The sequence below is a fragment of the Xenopus laevis genome, chromosome 8L, assembly GCF_017654675.1.
Source record: "Xenopus laevis strain J_2021 chromosome 8L, Xenopus_laevis_v10.1, whole genome shotgun sequence".
Taxonomy (NCBI): Eukaryota; Metazoa; Chordata; class Amphibia; order Anura; family Pipidae; genus Xenopus; species Xenopus laevis.
Genome location: NC_054385.1, coordinates 127,237,591 through 127,256,866, shown reverse-complemented (window position 1 = coordinate 127,256,866; position 19,276 = coordinate 127,237,591). Strand labels below are relative to the sequence as shown.

The window sequence follows — 19,276 nt, the reverse complement described above, 5'->3', positions numbered from 1 at the left end:
CGTGCCTCTTCTGCCTTCCCCTAGTCCCTGCCCTTTTCCAAAGCTCAGAAATAAAATTGCTATATTTTGGAAAATGCATCTTTCTTCTCTTCAGCTGTCAGTGGTTGTCAGGTCCTCCCACCAGGCTCCATGGAAGGTGGTACTTGGTACAGTTGCCAATAATCACACTTCTGGGTTGTAAAGAATTGTAGTTTATGGACAGACAAAGCAATATGGAGCCACATCACATCATGTTATCTATACTAACCAGCAGGTCCTTCCCATAGGATATATATTATAGAAGTCCCATGATCTGCTTCCTTTATAGTTATATCCCTGTATCTATGGCAGTACTAATCTGACTTCATTATTTTATGAAGTTAGTGATTCAGAAAAGGTCATTTGGTCACTGTGAGGCATAGGGAAATTTTCTCAAAAAGTACTCATCATTGAATAAAAATCAGAGGTTTATTTAATTTTGCAGACCTCCATATAAAAAAAAAAAACCCACAATAAGCAATTGATATTTACATTATACAGTAACGCTTAGAACCAACACTTCCAACTTGTGCTTTACAAATGACTCCCCCTGCTTGCACAGCCCTCCAGCCTTTTATAGGAGTCAGAACTCCCACCATGCACTGCAGCATTCCCTTTAAATTCCAGGAAGTGCTACTGGCCTGCCTCTTGAGAAGTGCAAGACACCACACTTGGCTGGATCATCGGTATAGTAAAATTTTAGTGCTCTTACTGACGAGCGTTTTTACCTGCGCTCCCCTGCGTTCCGTTTTTCTGCGTTCAGCCGCAGGGGAGCGCAGGAATAGACGCATTACATTTCTTCCAATGGGGCTGTACTCACACAGGCGCGTGTAGGCGCCGAACGCAGGTGGAGACGCAACATGCTACATTTTTCCTGCGTTCGGCGCCTACACGCGCCTGTGTGAGTACAGCCCCATTGGAAAAAATGTAATGCGTCTATTCCTGCGCTCCCGTGCGGCTGAACGCAGAAAAACGGAACGCAGGGGAGCGCAGGTAAAAACGCTCGTCAGTAAGAGCCCTTAACTTGAAAGCTGCAATTAAGCTGTATTTTAAAATCCTTCACAATATAGCTAACACAAAGCATTCCATTCCCTTTACATATATGTACACTATAGCATTTACCTTACACATTTAAATGTAACACAAATACAAGTAAGGTTTTTAACACACGCTATTTAATTACATACATGGTGCTGACAGATTCAGTGTAAAGAAAGAAAAGCGCATTAGGAGGCCAGCCTAATGGAGAAAAGGAAAAGTAACAAGAAAGGAATACCATTCACCTAGCATAGGTCTGTCCGTCCATGTGAACACTTGCATTAAAACCAATGTGACCGATTTTAGTACATATTACAAACAGAATGAAACGGTACCATTCACTTCTCCACAGTCACAAATGAAGGATCTGCACATTTTGGGGGAGTGCCCAAAGACATTACAGCTAAAGTTCAGACTATTCCCTGTGCCACATCAATCACAGACTAAACTTGATGTTCTCCATACCCTGTACTTTACCTGGATATTGGTACCAGGCTTGTTTGTTGAGGTAAAGAGAATGGGAAGAGGGTAAGTTGTTGAAAGAGGGGGGTAATGTGATGTATTGGGGAGGAGAACAGATTGGGAAATGCTAGTGTGCTTGAAAGAGAAACCGAGGGAGGAAAAGCCTGATATATTTGTGGGAGACAGAGAATAAGGTTGGTGTTGAAGGAGGGAGATACAGGGAAGTGCTGGATTGAGTGAAGGATGACAATGTTGTTGTGTGTTTTGGAGGCAGAAAAATGAAAAATCTAGATAGACCCTTATTAAAGGGACTGACTGTTCTATGCTGCACCCCTCACCATTATATTTGTGTTGACCAGTGATAGTAATCTGTACCCCAGCCTAGACATCCTCTCTTTCTTACTAACATTCCCCCTGCTCAACAGGTTGTGTCCTCCCCTTGTATCTCCAGCACCTGCCCACTTACATAACTCTGGAGAGGTGGAGATTTACTGTAGGGACTAATAATGAAGGAAGTCCTATAAATACATAAATGGTCAGCCTGGAAAATATTAAGGTCAGGATTAGGGCTTACAAGCTTTAATGAAGAAACTCCTCCATGGCAGAAATCGGAAACCTGATTGTGCCTTTTGTTATTGGCCAATTTCACCAACTCTTGTTCAACCAGCACTTGGAATTTACCCATAGGGGACATTGCATATAAATTGGGAAGAAAGTCTCATACCCAATGCAATGTGTATGGAAGTGTATTCCCAGGGGTAGTTTGTACATACAGTACTTCTGCAGTAAACTTTCTGAATCAGTGAGAAATGCCGGCCCATTAATTAGTTACCTTCTGCCCTACCACAACTTTATTCTCATTGCTATCTCCTCATCTGGACAATCAACTGAATGACATGCTGAAGATGTATAAACAAGTCTGGGTGCCATTATTATTATTATTATTATTATTATCTAATGAAGTAGCAAAACAGCAACATGATGAGTAGGGGTAGACTAACCTTTACTTGCGTAGGGATGAGGGCAATTAAGGATAAAGGTTCAATCTTATATTTCCAAAGCCTCCTTCCTCCTCTCTTTGATACGTTGCAGCAATCTTGCCTCCAGCTCTTTTAATTATTTCCATTTGTCATCTGTGATTGTTTGTCCCCCTTTGCTTGGGAGTTTTTTGACCTCCTGTTGTCCAAAGTGCTTGAATCCCAAAAGTCCACTGTAAGGGCTCTGTCTTTAATGCAAAGGATTCATTGTTTCCTAAGGATGTCTCCTCTGAACGATCCATTAGTTGTGCTTCTGCATTCTATCCATTAGAGGGCACTCTTTACACCATTACTTCTTGTACCCATCTAAATGCAATTCATAGGAAACAGTGGCACTTTCTGTATAGTCTTTATTTATATTAGATTTCCGTATGATTTATTTCTGTTCATGTAGATTGTGCTGGTTTCCTTAGGATTCATATTAATCTTGGGGAGTATGTATTATTATTATTATTATTATTCAGATTTGACTATGAAGATTTTCATTCATCCAGGTCATGGTATATCTAGTATAGGTCAATCTAAAAACCGAAAATGCCGAAAACTTCCCACACCAGTCAGTTGAACTGAAGAAGCTGCTCGGATGAGTCTTCATTGATGACTCAGCAAGTCCAGTTGTTTTTAGATTGACCTATACTAGATATTATTCAGATTTACTACAGGTATAGGAATTATTCTCCATAATGTTCGGGACCTGGGGCTTTCTGGATAACAGATCTTTTTGTAATATGGGTCATTATACCTTTAATCTATTAGAAAAACATGAAAACATTAAATAAACCCAATGGTCTTGTTCAGCTTTTAATAAGGATTAATTATATCTTAGTTGGGATCAAGTACAAGCTACTGTTTTATTATCACACAGAAAAAGGAAATGGTTTTTAAAATTTGAATTATTTGCATAATATGGAGTCTATGGGAGACGTCCTTTCCGTAATTCGTAACTTTCTGGATAACGAGTATAAGCTGTATGTGTTATGCCCCCTTGCCCTTTATAGCCTGATCACGGATTTCTGGGAATAAAATCACTAATTTTTTTACCCAGTACCATAAAAAAACGCACCGGCCAGAGCACTGTGCCAACGTTTGAGGGATGATTTGGGTCTCCCTGTTCTGGTGTATTTTTACAAGAAAGAAGTAACAGTCTGGGGTAAAAAAGTAATTTTATTAATTGGGGGTACCTAACAAATCATTCCTCCTTCCACACAGTGAATCTGAGTTCCATTGGTTAGATTTCCAACCTTCACCTAAATTCATAACTAAAGCATTTTTATCAAATCCCCAGTTGGAGGAGGCAACATGTGAACCCAAAGAGAGTTAGAACCTGGGGAGCAGCAGGTTGGACTAGGTCCTGGACTAGGATTGCCACCTTTATGATGGACCTTTACTGGTGTATAGAGTGGGTGCTAATAAATGATGTCATGGAGTGGGAGGATTGGCAGGTCTATGACATCAGGGGCAGGAAATGGGTGGTTCTGGGAGAATGTAAGTGGTTGGAGAGAGGAGGAAGGGTTTAGCAGAGAAACACTATCAGTGTCGCTAAATTCAGGCAGGGAGGAAACCCAAATCTGAACTCATTTTTATCTGAGATTATGAAACATTTGCAGTATACCCTGTCCCTCTCCAAAACCACTTTCCATGTCATGAGAAACCATGTGCAAGAAGAATGGGTGGAGGGTTGGGACCCCCAGGAGTTGCAGAACTTTAAGAACCCAACTATTGAGAAGATCTCAAAGATCTGAAAGACCAAAGGGCAGATGAACTAAAGGGCAAAGTCACTTTTTTAATGAAAATTCGCCAAAATGACCATTCGCAGGGACATCACCAATTTACTAAAAGGCGAAGCGGACAATTTGCTAGCGAAAAAACTCAGTGATAGAGAAGTTCTGCGCCAATTCGCCAGGTGAATTTTTCGCTCAGGCAACTGATTGTTACTCTGCAGATTAATCAAAGTACGACCTCTCCAATATGTTACTCTTTTCACCAGGTTCTACCAGGCGAATTGATAAGATGAAGCTAAATCGTCAATATTATTGTCAGTGACATCATTTCCTGTATGCCGAAAAGTCATAAAAAAAAGACAAAACGCTGGTGTTTTTTCATATTTTAATGAAGGATTATCTTTACAAGTAACTGTAATTGTTAAATATATGTTATTTACACATTTTTTTAACCATTTGAAGCTCATGCCACATTTGTTTTAGGGTGGGCTCATGTCTAGGACATTAAAGGATCTCTTTTGCCTTTATTTTGCTTCCTTGGGCATTTTTAATAATAAGTCGTCACTTTCAGCAATTTCACCAACACTAATAAAGAAATTGCCCCAAATCAACGTATAATAGGGTCTAACCCTAGTTCAGTAACCCACAATAACCAATCAACAACAAGCTATAAACACTTAGTTAGAACTAATATGAAAATGGTAGATGATGTCCTTCTGTGTGCAGAGAAGAGAAGAAATAGAATATGAAGATGGGGGGCTGTTTAGCATGTGGTCAATGAAATTCTTATGCACATTTTGCAACATTAATTCCTCTTCCCATGAAATGTTCCAGTTATAGAGAATGAATGAGTGACATCTACAGAAAGCTTGAGCAGTGTTACCAGATAATTGGCGCTGACACCTCTGTACAAGGCCTCAAAAAACCAGTATAAAATATATTCACCCTTTTAATAACTCCTGCCTGTGACTGGGCAAATACATTACCATAGCCCAAATCTCCATGCTAAATCCACTGCAGTTACTAACAACAGGTTGCATGGCAGTGAAAGTTAGGGGACTGTTCCTGCTGACTTGTGCTTAGTACAGAGGGAATACCTATGCTGCCATAGTTTTATGGGACTTCTCTGTACATACTATAGGCAAACTTAGGGGACTGTTCCTGCTGAATTGTGCTTAGTACAGGGAATACCTATGCTGCCATAGTTTTATGGGATCTCTCTGTACAGACTATGAGCAAACTTAGGGACTGTTCCTGCTGAATTGTGCGTAGTACAGGGGAATACCTATGCTGCCATAGTTTTATGGGATCTCTCTGTACAGACTATGAGCAAACTTAGGGACTGTTCCTGCTGAATTGTGCTTAGTACAGTGGAATACCTATGCTGCCATAGTTTTATGGGGCGTCTCTGTACATACTATAGGCAAACTTAGGGGACTGTTCCTGCTGAATTGTGCTTAGTACAGAGGAATACCTATGCTGCCATAGTTTTATGGGATCTCTCTGTACAGACTATGAGCAAACTTAGGGACCGCTCCTGCTGAATTGTGCTTAGTACAGGGGAATACCTATGCTGCCATAGTTTTATGGGATCTCTCTGTACAGACTATGAGCAAATTTAGGGGCTGTTCCTGCTGAATTGTGCTTAGTACAGGGGAATACCTATGCTGCCATAGTTTTATGGGATCTCTCTGTACAGACTATGAGCAAACTTAGGGACTGTTCCTGCTGAATTGTGCTTAGTACAGGGGAATACCTATGCTGCCATAGTTTTATGGGATCTCTCTGTACAGACTATGAGCAAACTTAGGGACCGCTCCTGCTGAATTGTGCTTAGTACAGGGGAATACCTATGCTGCCATAGTTTTATGGGATCTCTCTGTACAGACTATGAGCAAACTTAGGGACTGTTCCTGCTGAATTGTGCTTAGTACAGGGGAATACCTATGCTGCCATAGTTTTATGGGATCTCTCTGTACAGACTATGAGCAAACTTAGGGACTGTTCCTGCTGAATTGTGCGTAGTACAGGGGAATACCTATGCTGCCATAGTTTTATGGGGCGTCTCTGTACATACTATAGGCAAACTTAGGGGACTGTTCCTGCTGAATTGTGCTTAGTACAGGGGAATACCTATGCTGCCATAGTTTTATGGCAGTGGTCCCCAACCAGTAGCTCGCGAGCAACATGTTGCTCTCCAACCCCTTGGATGTTGCTCCCAGTGGCCTCAAAGCAGGAGCTTATTTTTTAATTCCAGGCTTGGAGCCAAGTTTTGGTTGAATAAAAACCAGGTGTACAGCCAAACAGAGCCTCCTGTAGGCTACCAGTTCACATAGGGGCTACCAAACAGCCAATCACAGCCCTTATTTGACATCCCCATGGACTTTCTCATGCTTGTGTTGCTCTCCAACTCTTTTTACATTTAAATGTGGCTCACGAGTAAAAAAGGTTGGGGACCCCTGTTTTATGGGATCTCTCTGTACAGACTATGAGCAAATTTAGGGGCTGTTCCTGCTGAATTGTGCTTAGTACAGGGGAATACCTATGCTGCCATAGTTTTATGGGATCTCTCTGTACAGACTATGAGCAAACTTAGGGGCTGTTCCTGCTGAATTGTGCTTAGTACAGGGAATACCTATGCTGCCATCGTTTTATGGGATCTCTCTGTACAGACTATGAGCAAACTTAGGGACTGTTCCTGCTGAATTGTGCTTAGTACAGGGGAATACCTATGCTGCCATAGTTTTATGGGATCTCTCTGTACAGACTATGAGCAAACTTAGGGGCTGTTCCTGCTGAATTGTGCTTAGTACAGGGGAATACCTATGCTGCCATAGTTTTATGGGATCAACTCTGTACAGACTATGAGCAAACTTAGGGACTGTTCCTGCTGAATTGTGCTTAGTACAGAGGAATACCTATGCTGCCATAGTTTTATGGGATCTCTCTGTACAGACTATGAGCAAACTTAGGGGCTGTTCCTGCTGAATTGTGCTTAGTACAGGGGAATACCTATACTGGCTCTTGTTCATCCCACCATTTCTACCATGTCCCACCTTGCCTAAGGTGATACTCCTGCAGGGGAAGCAGAAAAAGTAATTTTACCCACCAAGTCAAATTTCCCACTTCCTGAAAATATTTCTGTATTTACGCAGTGTCTTCTCTACACTAGTGAAAGTCTCCGGCACCCGCCACCAATAATAAACTCAGAAGAGGAAGCAAATGCTGGGGGAGTTCTCTCTGCTGTAAATAAACACAAACCATAGTAAATGGCTCTATTTAGCCCTGGTACTCAAAACAAATCTATTCTTTTTATCTGGAAATGGTGTTGCATTTACAAAGGCCGCATATACTGGCAGTGAGTTGGACAAGAACCCATTTGTTAAAGCCATTCCAAGTTATATAATGAGATTAATACAGATCTGTCATATTGGAAACCTACTTACATTTAATGGTTGGGAAGCTTAAACAGGTCCTAGAATTTCCCAGACATTGATGTTTAAACCTAAGATACAAATAGGTCTGGATTTACGGAGATCACTTGGGGTGGTCAGTTCCCTTCTGGTATAAGACTGGGCCTCTTAGGGGCCACATCGATGGTTCACCATTATATGGAAGCAGTGGCAAATGATATACAAGTTATAAAGGCTTATGGTGAAAATTACAAAGGACTAAGGGGCCCCACTAGGAGATCCTCTGCTTTTCTACAAGTTCAGTCCAACCTTGTGCTCTACCTTGGGATAGAGAAGGAGGAGATGCCGCTGCTCTCATGGCTGAATTTGGATTAGGAAGGTTGGCCTGAGACTGTGATTTTTTAGTAGGGATCCACCGGATCCACTATTTTGGTTTCAGCTGAACCCGGGAATCCTTCATAAAAGATTCGGCTGAATACCAAATCCTAATTTTCATATGCAAATCAGCGAGGGGGAGGGAAAAAGAGATCAGTGTGCAGAGTACGTGGCAAAATAATGTTTTTACTTCCTTGTTTTGTGACAAATTTGGTTCGACTAGGCACAATGATTTGGCCAAATCCAAATCCGCTATCTCTACCTGGATGTCGCAACGCTACCTTAAATTAAACCTCTCTAAAACTGAAATGGTTCTCTTTCCTCCAACTAACACCAGTAGCATCCCCGAAGTATCCATCATAGTTAACAATTCCACTATCACCCCCTCTCCCCAGGCCCGGTGCCTTGGGGTTATCCTAGATTCTGCCCTGTCATTCACTCCTCATATCCAGTCACTTATTAAATCATGTCACTTCCACCTAAGGAACATATCAAAAATACGATCATTTCACCCAAGACGCTGCCAAAATTCTTATTCACTCTCTCATCATATCGCGTCTAGACTACTGTAACTCTCTTTTAATTGGCCTTCCCCTCCAGAGACTGTCACCTCTCCAGTCCATAATGAACACTGCTGCAAGGCTCATACACCTCAGCAACCGCTCCTCCTCTGCCTCACCATTCTGTCAATCCCTGCACTGGCTTCCGTTACCTTTCAGAATCAAATTCAAATTAATGACCCTGACATTCAAAGCACTTCATAACTCTGCCCCACCCTACATCTCTGAACTCATCTCTATATACTCACCCAATCGCTTACTACTCTCCTCTACTGACCTGCTACTCAACTCTTCTCTCATTACCTCCTCACATGCTCGCATTCAAGACTTTGCAAGGGCTGCACCCCTCCTCTGGAACGCTCTCCCACGGTCTATCCGACTTTCTCCCAACCTTTCTGCTTTCAAAAAATCTCTGAAAACGCACTTCTTTTGAGAAGCCTACCCTCACTCTGCTTAACTACCAAACACAACACCACATACAGTACCACATTTCTCACCCATTTACTTCGATCTTGCCCGCCCCCACACCTTGTGTATTACTCCCTTCCCTTTAGACTGTATGCCTATGCATAGGGCCTTCCTCACCTCTTTGTACCTGTATTGATTGTGATGTTTGTTACTCCATATGTTCTATATATGTAATACATGTGATGTAGTTGTATAATCACATTTACTTTACAGTGCTACGGAATATGTTGGCGCTATATAAATACATGTTAATAATAATAATAATAATAATCCTTCTGAAAAGGGCTGAATCGTGGCCGAATACCAAATCGAATCCTGGATTCAGTACATGCCTAGTTAATAGCTTGCTGCCTGCTGCTTCCCTCTCTCTCTCTCTCTCTCTCTCTCTCTCTCTTTCTCTCTCTCTCTCTATATCAGGGATCCCCAACCTTTTGAACCTGTGAGCAACATTCAGAAGTAAAAGGAGTTGGGGAGCAACACAACCATGAAAAATGTTCTTCGGCTGCCAAATAAGGGCTGTGATTGGCCATTTAGTAGCCCCTATGTGGATTGTTAACCTACATTGAGACTCTGTTTGGCAGTACACCGGGTTTTTATACAACCAAGACTTGCCTCCAAGTCTGGAATTCAAAAATAAGCTCCTGCTTTGAGGCCACTGGGAGCAACATCCAAGGGGTTGGAGAGCAACATGTTACTCACGAGCCACTGGTTGGGGATCACTGCTCTATATCATCAGAACACCACAATGTGGTGAAGGTTCCTGTTTGTGCTATTCTGGGTTTCCTTCCTTTTAGTTGCAATAACAAGTAAATATATAGGCAGCTGCACATACAAACATATCCAGGTGCAGATACCAACACAGTCACATAGAAACTTGTGTATATATACAGGCACAGAGACACAGAAAACCAATGAGTGTGAATGGTGTAAATAAAGCTCTGTCCCTAAAATGAATTAAATTAAATTTCAAAAAGTCTTGAGAGAAGCAACATATGGTCTCACTACAGAAACCCCAGTCTAAGGTTTGTCAAATCATTATGGTGTGGAGACCAATAACCGTGAAAACAGTAGCAAAAGTATTTCTAACAATGTTCTTGGACACTATGGGCACATGAGTAAGTCCCCATCGGCATGAAACGCGTTAGGTTTAACGTGTCCAAATAAATAACATGATATTTATAAATATTTTTGCTACTGTTTTCACTGTTATTGATCTTCATACTTTAATGACTTTTTCACAGTGGCACATACACAACTAATACAATGCAAAAAATACTGCTACACATACAAAGAAATACGGACACAGAAACATACATCCAGGGTACACACATAAAATGTGGCTAATGGGACTAAATGAGGCAAGTTTTCTCTAGTTTAATGCAGGTCCGGACTGAGAATTAAAATAGGCCCTGGCATTTCAGGTACACAGAGGCCCAATCAGCCCATATAGAAGCCCAAACAGCCCCCACCAGCCCACTAAATACTGACTTTCTATGGGACTTTATAGCAGCCCCTCTGGCATTTTCCAGAACCCATAGATTGCCAGTCCGGGCCTGGTTTAATGGGACAAGTTATCTCCATCAAAAATATCACACTACAACCTTTGTCCTTGGCCTTTTATATGTGAATAATCATCACACGGCTTTGCTCATAATCATGTTACATACAACAAAACTTCCTGACCTGCTCAAGTACAAGTCTTGTGACAAAAAAAACACATGTTGTGGCTTTGGTAGAGCCACAACTCTCTGCAGATGAATTCAGAGCTGGTTTAGAACATGAGCCTACTTTTCTTTTGTAGGAAAAGAACTTTGCTCAACCCATTCCAGTTTTCTTACATTTTCTCCTATGGGATCCAGGCTACATCCCGGAGTCAACGTCACCGGCCAAGATTAAGTTTAGAATCAAAAAACACCTTTTTCATGTAGATGCCAACGCCACTGGATTTTAGGGTAAAGCTGCCCATCAGTTTGTGATCTACCAGTAGCTCCTAAACTGGTAATCTCAATTCATTCACCTTTCTGGGCACTCACTATTTATTCAGATATATATTTTTAATGATTCTTAGGCAATGGGTGGCTATGGATGGTAAGGCATCATGTGATCACTTTAGTAAATTAGATCCCACATAGGTAAAGTCTTCATATCCAACCCTTGTGTGGTTTAACATTCCATAAACTATTGTCATGAAGTTCTCTCTGCAGCCTTGTAACAACAGAACAGGAACACTTTACTTTCATACCTCGCCCATCTCCTCCATCATCCTCCTTTGATTCAGGTCTCCCTTACAGAGTTTACATATGAGACACACTAATCGTGGAAGAAATATAGGACAGCAGATAAGGGTTCATCCAAATTTCTTCCTAAATGACTTTCAGGCTGGAGCTTCAAGGTCAGAGAAACCATTCACAGTCTGGGAACATATTGGGGATTATTTATCAAAATCCAAATTTATCGCTATTTTCTGAAATATGCTCCCCTTATTTATTAATATATTCTCCTGAAAAAATTCCAGTTCAGGATAAAAATTCCAAAAAATTTTTGAAAATCGTACGAAAATTTGAATCGAATTAGAATTTTTCTGATTTTCTGCCTGAATATTCTGATTTTTCAGATTTTTGCCTGAAAACCACAAAATCTTCGGATTTTTGCACGAAAGGCAGTGCAGATCTTTGTTACTTCTCCCATTGACTTACAGTATATACAGTAGGTCTGAGATGCCGAATTTTCGGATTCAGACTTTTTCCATCTTCGGGCTATAATAAATTCCGATAAATTCGAGGGTTTTTTTTCCCACTAAAAATTTGGATTTCATAATAAATAAAACTAGAATTTTTCGAGTTTTTGGAATTCACACTTTAATTAATAACCCCCGTAGTGCCTGTGTATGATTGAGCATTAGAAGCAGTAGTCATAAATGTGACACACAAAGTCAGCATAGCGGCTGGAAAACTCAGTATCAGTAGAGGAGACCACAGACCATCAGAAGCAGTGAAGTTTGGTAGCTGTGAAAAGTCATTTCAGGTAGGGTGTGGGGTTTCTCAGAATCCTAGTAGATTTACTGTTACAGTTTTTCACACAGTGCACTGAATGGGTTTCCGTTTTAGCACCAGCACTTTCGGTTCAGTAAGCCTTGTGGTCATGTGCAGTTCTGCCACAATCTATGCAGCTCATGTCAACAATTTTCAGCTTTCTACCTTAAAGGAGAAGGAAACCCCCTGGGCGCAAAAACCCTCCTGTGTGTTGCCCACCCTCCCTCCTCCCCCCTGGCCTACCCGTCCCGCTTGGCAAATGCCCCTAACTTGTTACTTACCCTTCTGCGCAGGTCCAGTCTACGGAGTTCACAGACGCCATCTTCTTCCAAGTGATCTTCTTTCTGCTTTGACCGGCGCATGCGCAGTAGGATCATTTCGCCGGTACGATCTACTGCGCATGCGCCAAAAGTCACGAAGTGAAATCTGAAAACATTGTGACTTTTGGCGCATGCGCAGTAGATCCGTACCGGCGAAATGCTCCTACTGCGCATGTGCCAAAAACACTGGTCAAAGCAGGAAGAAGATCGCGTGGAAGAAGATGGCGTCTGTGAACTCCGTAGTCTGGACCTGCGCAGAAGGGTAAGTAACAAGTTAGGGGCATTTGCCCAGCAGGACGAGTAGGCCAGGGGGGAGGAGGGAGGGGGGGCATCACAGGGGAGGGGGGGTTTCCTTCTACTTTAAGGGTATTCTGTCATGATTTTTATGATGAAGTTGTTATTTCTAAATGACACTGTTTACACTGCAAATAATCCACTCTACAATATAAAATGTCATTCCTGAACCAGCAAGTGTATTTAGTTGTAATATTGGTGTGTAGGTGCATCTCAGGTCATATTGCCTGGTCATGTGATTTCAGAAAGAGCCAGCACTTTAGGATGGAACTGCTTTCTGGCAGGCTGTTGTTTCTCCTACTCAATGTAACTGAATGTGTCTCAGTGGGACCTGGATTTTACTATTGAGTGCTGTTCTTAGATCTACCAGGCAGCTGATATCTTGTGTTAGGGAGCTGCTATCTGGTTACCTTCCCATTGTTCTGTTGTTAGGCTGCTGTTGGGGAAAGGGGGGGGAGGCAGATATCACTACAACTTGCAGTACAGCAGTAAAGAGTGACTGAAGTTTATCAGAGCACAAGTCACATGTTAGGGAAAAATCCAAAGACCAGAGATCACTTGAGATGAAAGGGTTAACCAAGTTTATTATTTATATAATTAACATACACAAGCTACATGGATCCTGTACTTGAGAGAGACAGAAGACAGAACAAAGGATTGACCAGACATTTTATACCCTCTGGTACGAAACGTCATGGGAAGGGAGGTAGAAGGGAGTAGAAGGGAGTACATTTCAGTGTCCAATTAACTCGTATGGGAAAAAGAAAAGAGTAACTTCAAGGATGATTCACCTAGGAATAAAAAACAATTCAGGATACTGATAAGAACCGACTTGGCAGATGTTACCTTGAAACAGTTTCTAGAAGGGCCTCATGAGCACTTAGAAACTGTTTACTCCACTAAGGGGGGCAGGAATCTGCAGGTAAAGTGTGGCCTGCAGAACGTTTCATCCACACACATGACTGGGGGCACCTGGGCAACTGACAATATGCCTAACCCCAATGACAGATTTCAAAATTAAATATAAAAAAAAATCAGTTTGCTCTTTTTAAAAATGGATTTCAGGTAAGAATTCTGCTGGCGCAGTACTAGTAACTGATGTGTTTTGAAAAAAACATGTTTTCCCATGACATTTTCCCTTTTTCTACCTGCAGCTGAATGAAAAAAAAGTAACCACTGATTGGTAGCTATGGGTTACTGCCCAGGTGCAAATATGCCCAGTGTTTATGAATGAGCCCCACTGTGTCCCTCATATTTGTTCTTTCCTTTGTGTACTTCTGCACAATACTCAGCACCCTCTCCCTACTCCATGGGAGGAAGGTTAGTGGTGGCGGAGCATCCAGGAGGGGGTTCAGCTTTGCCACCACAGATTCCAAACAGTCCTGGCTTCTTATCACTGCCCCCTGGAATAAGAATGCATGTACATAATGCCGACATAATGGTTCCGGGTGCAGGCGGTTTTATAGAGGTGACACTGTTAACACTTTTAGTGTGAAGGATGATGTGCAATTTACCGTACTCTCAGTTTCGTTTTCAGAATTTGCCTTTGAAACTTCTTTGAAACGTTTTTGAAATTTGAAATGTGCTTTGATAGCAACTACTGTCCTGTGGATGAGGAGATTAGAAATAACTGTCAAAGACAGTTTTAAAGGGGTTCACCATCTACTAGAAGCACTGTTCCATTGATATGCCAAGAGGCAGACCTGAGGCCCCCTAAAAAACCAATCCAGAAGAGTCTTTTAGAGTCATTCTTGAAGTACTCCAACAATGAGTCCCTTTAAAAGAAAACTAAAGAAGTAGGTAGAAATGTTGTACATGATGTTTTGTGCTTCTGTACCAGCCCAAGGCAACCACAGCCCTTAAGCAGTAAAGATCTGTGTCTCCAAAGATGCCCCAGTAGCTCCCCATCTTCTTTTCTGCTGATTCACTGCACATGCTCTGTGCTGCTGTCACTTACTGAGCTTAGGGACCCACTCACAATATACAGTACACATAGAATAGAAATGTCACAATATAAGGCTGATTAGTAATTAATACAGATAATTACTACATGGCAGCACAGAAACCAGTGCAATTAGCATCAGAATTTAATAATCAGCAAACCTGTAGCATCAGCTTATATTACAGCCAGGGAAGCTCATTTTCTGCTGGATAATTAGTGACGAGCCCTAAGCTTAGCTTCTCAACAGCCAATCAGAGCCCACTGAGCATGTGAGTGTCACAGACACTTTCCAAGATGGTGACCCCCTGTGACAAGTTTGAAGTCCTGGATCATTGCTGCTATTGACAAGCTGAAACTTTAGCCTCGTGCAATAAGTTCACTATATTCATACAGTATTTAGGGTTTAGTACTCCTTTAAGAAAATCTAATGGTAAATTATAGAGATGCAAATCCCTAAATTCTTATTCTGGGCAGATTCTCAATGAAATTAATCATTTCATAACATAATTACCATAATTACACCTGTAACACTATTGGGGCTGCCCTACTTTGGACAGAGGATACAGGGGCTCATTTATACACTGGGTAGTAACCCATGGCAACCAATCAAAGGATTCCTATTATTGTATAGCCTGCAGCTGCCTGAAAAAGACAGTCACGGATTGGTTACTGCCCAGGTGCAAATTAGCCAGGTATAAATGAGCCCCACTGTATTACATGCACTCAACCCAGCAAGGTGAGTGGCAACTCAAAGCAACTCCAAGCAGAGTGACAAAGTGAGTGAGGTAGTTTGGGCTGGTCTGCCTTGGATTTCTGGGTAAATAAAGTTACCATTTCTTATAAATGTGATTTTAAAGGCAAAGAACATGAACATGAAATATTCACTCAACGTGCACTGAGTCTAATGCCCCCAGTGAAGTTGCATTTGTTGACAGACGAGAAGGATGAAATTTTAGCTTGGGGAAGTTTTACATTGGAGGACTTACCCCCTGACTTTATTATTCTTCACTTACGTACACTCCCAAACCTCAATACTGGACTTTACACTACTTCGTTGTAGTACGGTTTCATAGGACTATTGCTTGATGGGTCATTGTGTGCCTGTCAAAATAAAACATTACATTGTTATTGACAAGAAACCAATGCAGGTCAGTAATGTATTTTAGACCATATTAAATTGACACCCAAAACATTTATTATGTGTCAGTGCCTCACTCCCTCCATGTGGCAGAATTGCCCTGAATTACGGAAAGGCATAATCCATAATCTTTGTAATAATAAAACAGTAGCTTGTACTTGATCCCAACTAACATATAATTAATCCTTATTGGAGGCAAAACCAGCCTATTGGGTTTATTTAATGTTTACATGATTTTCTAGTGGACTTACATTTTAAAGCTTTAAAATAAGTGAATATAAATTTGATGAGGGGGCTATTCTAAGAACTTTGGTAATTTACATTCATTATTTATTTATTTTTTATTCCAAGATATCATGGGATATATGTACTGTTAATATGAATGAGTTTTGTTACAACAGCGCCACCTGCTGGTCAGTTTCTGACCAGTCTGACCACCAAGTAGTTAAGGAAGTTGTCAGGAGAAAGAAAGAGGCTGCTCTGATGTTCTTCTGCTTAGGAAAGATGTGAGAAAAGTTTCTAATTCTTTCCTAAGCAGAAGAACATCAGAGCAGCCTCTTTCTTTCTCCTGACAACTTCCTTGACTACTTGGTGGTCAGACTGGTGGGAAACTGACCAGCAGGTGGCGCTGTTGTAACAAAATTCATTTATATTAACAGTACATGTATCCCTTAATATCTTGGAATTTAAAAAAAAACAATGAATGTAAATTACAGAATTTAGAATCAATTTTACATGCACTTAAATTAAAGGTTTACTTATCCTTTAAGATCCAAAACCCGGGTCCTGAGCATTCTGGATAACAGGTCCCCTACCTGTATTTGCTTTCAAAATGATGTCTGGTAAATGCTGGTTACTTGCCCTGATGCTTATTTATATGTCATTTTACTAATTTATAGTCATTTCTGGGGTCAAAAAGCAGATTCATTGTGGACTAGATTATTGTAATTATGTTCTTTTACAAACAGTACTATCTGAAGCGTAAGCTCTTGCAGGCAAGGAGCTCTCCGGAGTTATTCCAGCTTCATGTATGTTTAACATTGAGAATGGCGCTGGGTTCACAATGAATACATATTTTTTTAAAACTGAAGATGGGAGTTTCATAATATTTCTTCTGCAAAGGAAATCAGAAGGGCTGCAATATAATTATTTGCGGTTGGTGGTGTTTTGGAAAAAGTTGATCATATCAGCACCCTGAACTACTATACTAAGCTTGTTAAGCCATCCTGGTAGATATCCAAAAACGTGAATTGTAAACCTAAAAAACGAAACCTTTATTCAAATACCAAGAAATTATATTCACAACTATTAGTTGAGGTCTGACGGATGTCAGAAAAAACAAAAATTATTTTAGAAAAGAAAAAGAAACCCCACCAATTGTTATGATTCTAAAATTGGCCAGAAATACTGCAACGTGATTTATTACACTTGTTTACTGACAACAATTCATAGAGAATTGTAATAGAATTAATAAAGTGCTAGTGCTGCTATAAATTCATCCATAATTAGAAAAATTCATGGATTTAAGTAAAGTGCTGTGCAATAAATTAGAATATTAGACCCCAAAGAAAAAAATCAATTAAAAATATATATAGAAAAATGACCAACTTTAGGTAGTGGGTTAGCAATTGAAGTCACAATCCATAAATTTAGATTACAGAAAATAGAAAAAATAGATGGTGGAGTTGTCCCATAAACTAACTGCCTGATTTTTTCTAAAGCCTGGGACACCACAAAGATAAGGCAGGACAGGGTAACCGGGGCTGTGGCCTTGGTATTTAACTTGCCCTAAGTGTTATTAAGAGGCTAGGTATCCCTAAAAAGCCACAAACCGTCGGTCCCTTAGAAAGGAAGGAAGATTGTAAGAGGTTGTATAGAATAAAGAAGGATTAGACCCCGAGCTCTCTTGCCCCCACTTCCGTTGAAAAACCCAGCCCAAATATTTCCTATAGATCGATTTAGCAAAAATTCAATTTGACCACAAGAGGATCACTAAAAACGCCGACGTACGTTTCGCTGAATAGCTTTGTCAAGGCGAGAATGGCGAGCATACCCGGTGTGCGTGTAGAAATAGACTTCCGCAATGCGCATCACTGATCTTGCCTCTCGCGTGATTTGCGTCCGTGATCTCGCGTCTCGCGAGATTACGCTTAACACGCATGCGCCGAACTTAGTTCAGTAGTTTATTACCGGTATACTCCATCTTAGTACACCCATTAGAGTCAAACAGCGCATTGGTGTACTCCTCATGAGGACTCCTGCGGGAGTACAAAGATGGACTCTCTCAGCCATTATACTTGATTATGAAGATGGATTAAGGTTCCTAATATTAATTTAACCAATTAAAAACAGATTTATTTATTTATTTCAAACCATAAAAATAACTACTGAGTAGTATTCTGTATTCTGAGTTTAAAAAACCGGTGAACCTGATTTATAAATTATATAAAAACCCATTGGGGGAGAAACAGTTTACACATATGTAAAAAAGGATCATATGTATATCACTATAATTAGATAAAAGCAGTATACAAAATATTTTCGTTCATTCCCTTTGGAGCAATGGTATCTAATTTAAATATCCAGTGGCTTTCTCGTCTTAGAAGCGCTTGCTCCAGATCACCTTTACGTACCCCTAAATTGATTTTCTCTATCACCCCAAAATTTCAGTGCTGTTGGATCCCTATTATGATATTTTAGAAAATGATGGGCTACTGTGGATAATGTTTTATCCTTCTTAATTGCATTTTCTGCAGTTCTTATTGTGCTACAATGTTGTTGTAGTCTCTGTTTTACCATTTGAGATGTCATTCCGATGTATTTCTTGTGGCATGGGCATTCAATGCAATAAATCATACCTTGTGTCCGGCAATTTATGTAACCATTCACCCTGTGATGTTTGCCAAAACGGTCTTCAAAAGAATCCATTTTTAACATTTTGTTGCACATATTGCAATTTCCACAGGGGAAACAGCCCCAATTTTTATGTTTTATTCTTGAGTCAGATATCTGAAAATGGCTTCTTGTAAGGATATCTTTTAAGTTTGGACTTCTCCTATAACATATAGAGGCTCTTTCCTGTAATGAGTTTTCCAGTGTTACATCCTCTAACAGTACGGGCCAGTGTTTGTTTAGGATTTCCTGAATTTGGGGGCTGTTAGTATTGTAAGTGGTAATGAATCTTACAATATTATTTTCCTTAGTTTTTGTTTTCACTTGCAGAAGTTCTGCTCTCTCAGTCCGTAGGGCTCTATTATAAGCCTTTTTGACTATTTTGCCAGAATAACCTCTATTTTTTAGTCTCAATTTCAGGTCTTTGGCCTGTTCTTTAAACGAATCCATCGAAGAGCAATTCCTTTTGAGTCTCAGGAATTCGCCCGTAGGAACTGCTTTTTTTACTGGATGGTGATGGAAGCTAGAGTATGTTAGGAGGGAATTAGTTGCTGTAGATTTCCGAT

General features: G+C 40.6%; 1 protein-coding gene across 1 annotated transcript in view; it reads right to left on the bottom strand.

The window, feature by feature from the left end:
- Positions 1-15,627: 15,627 nt before the first annotated feature.
- The window catches only part of LOC108699594 (SLAM family member 9-like), a 36,010-nt gene continuing 32,361 nt past the window's right edge, over positions 15,628-19,276 (bottom strand). Inside the window, exon 10 of the mRNA XM_041573616.1 lies at positions 15,628-15,781. Coding sequence (XP_041429550.1) covers positions 15,722-15,781 — 60 coding nt within the window. The 3' untranslated portion in view covers positions 15,628-15,721. The remainder of the gene's footprint in view (positions 15,782-19,276) is intronic.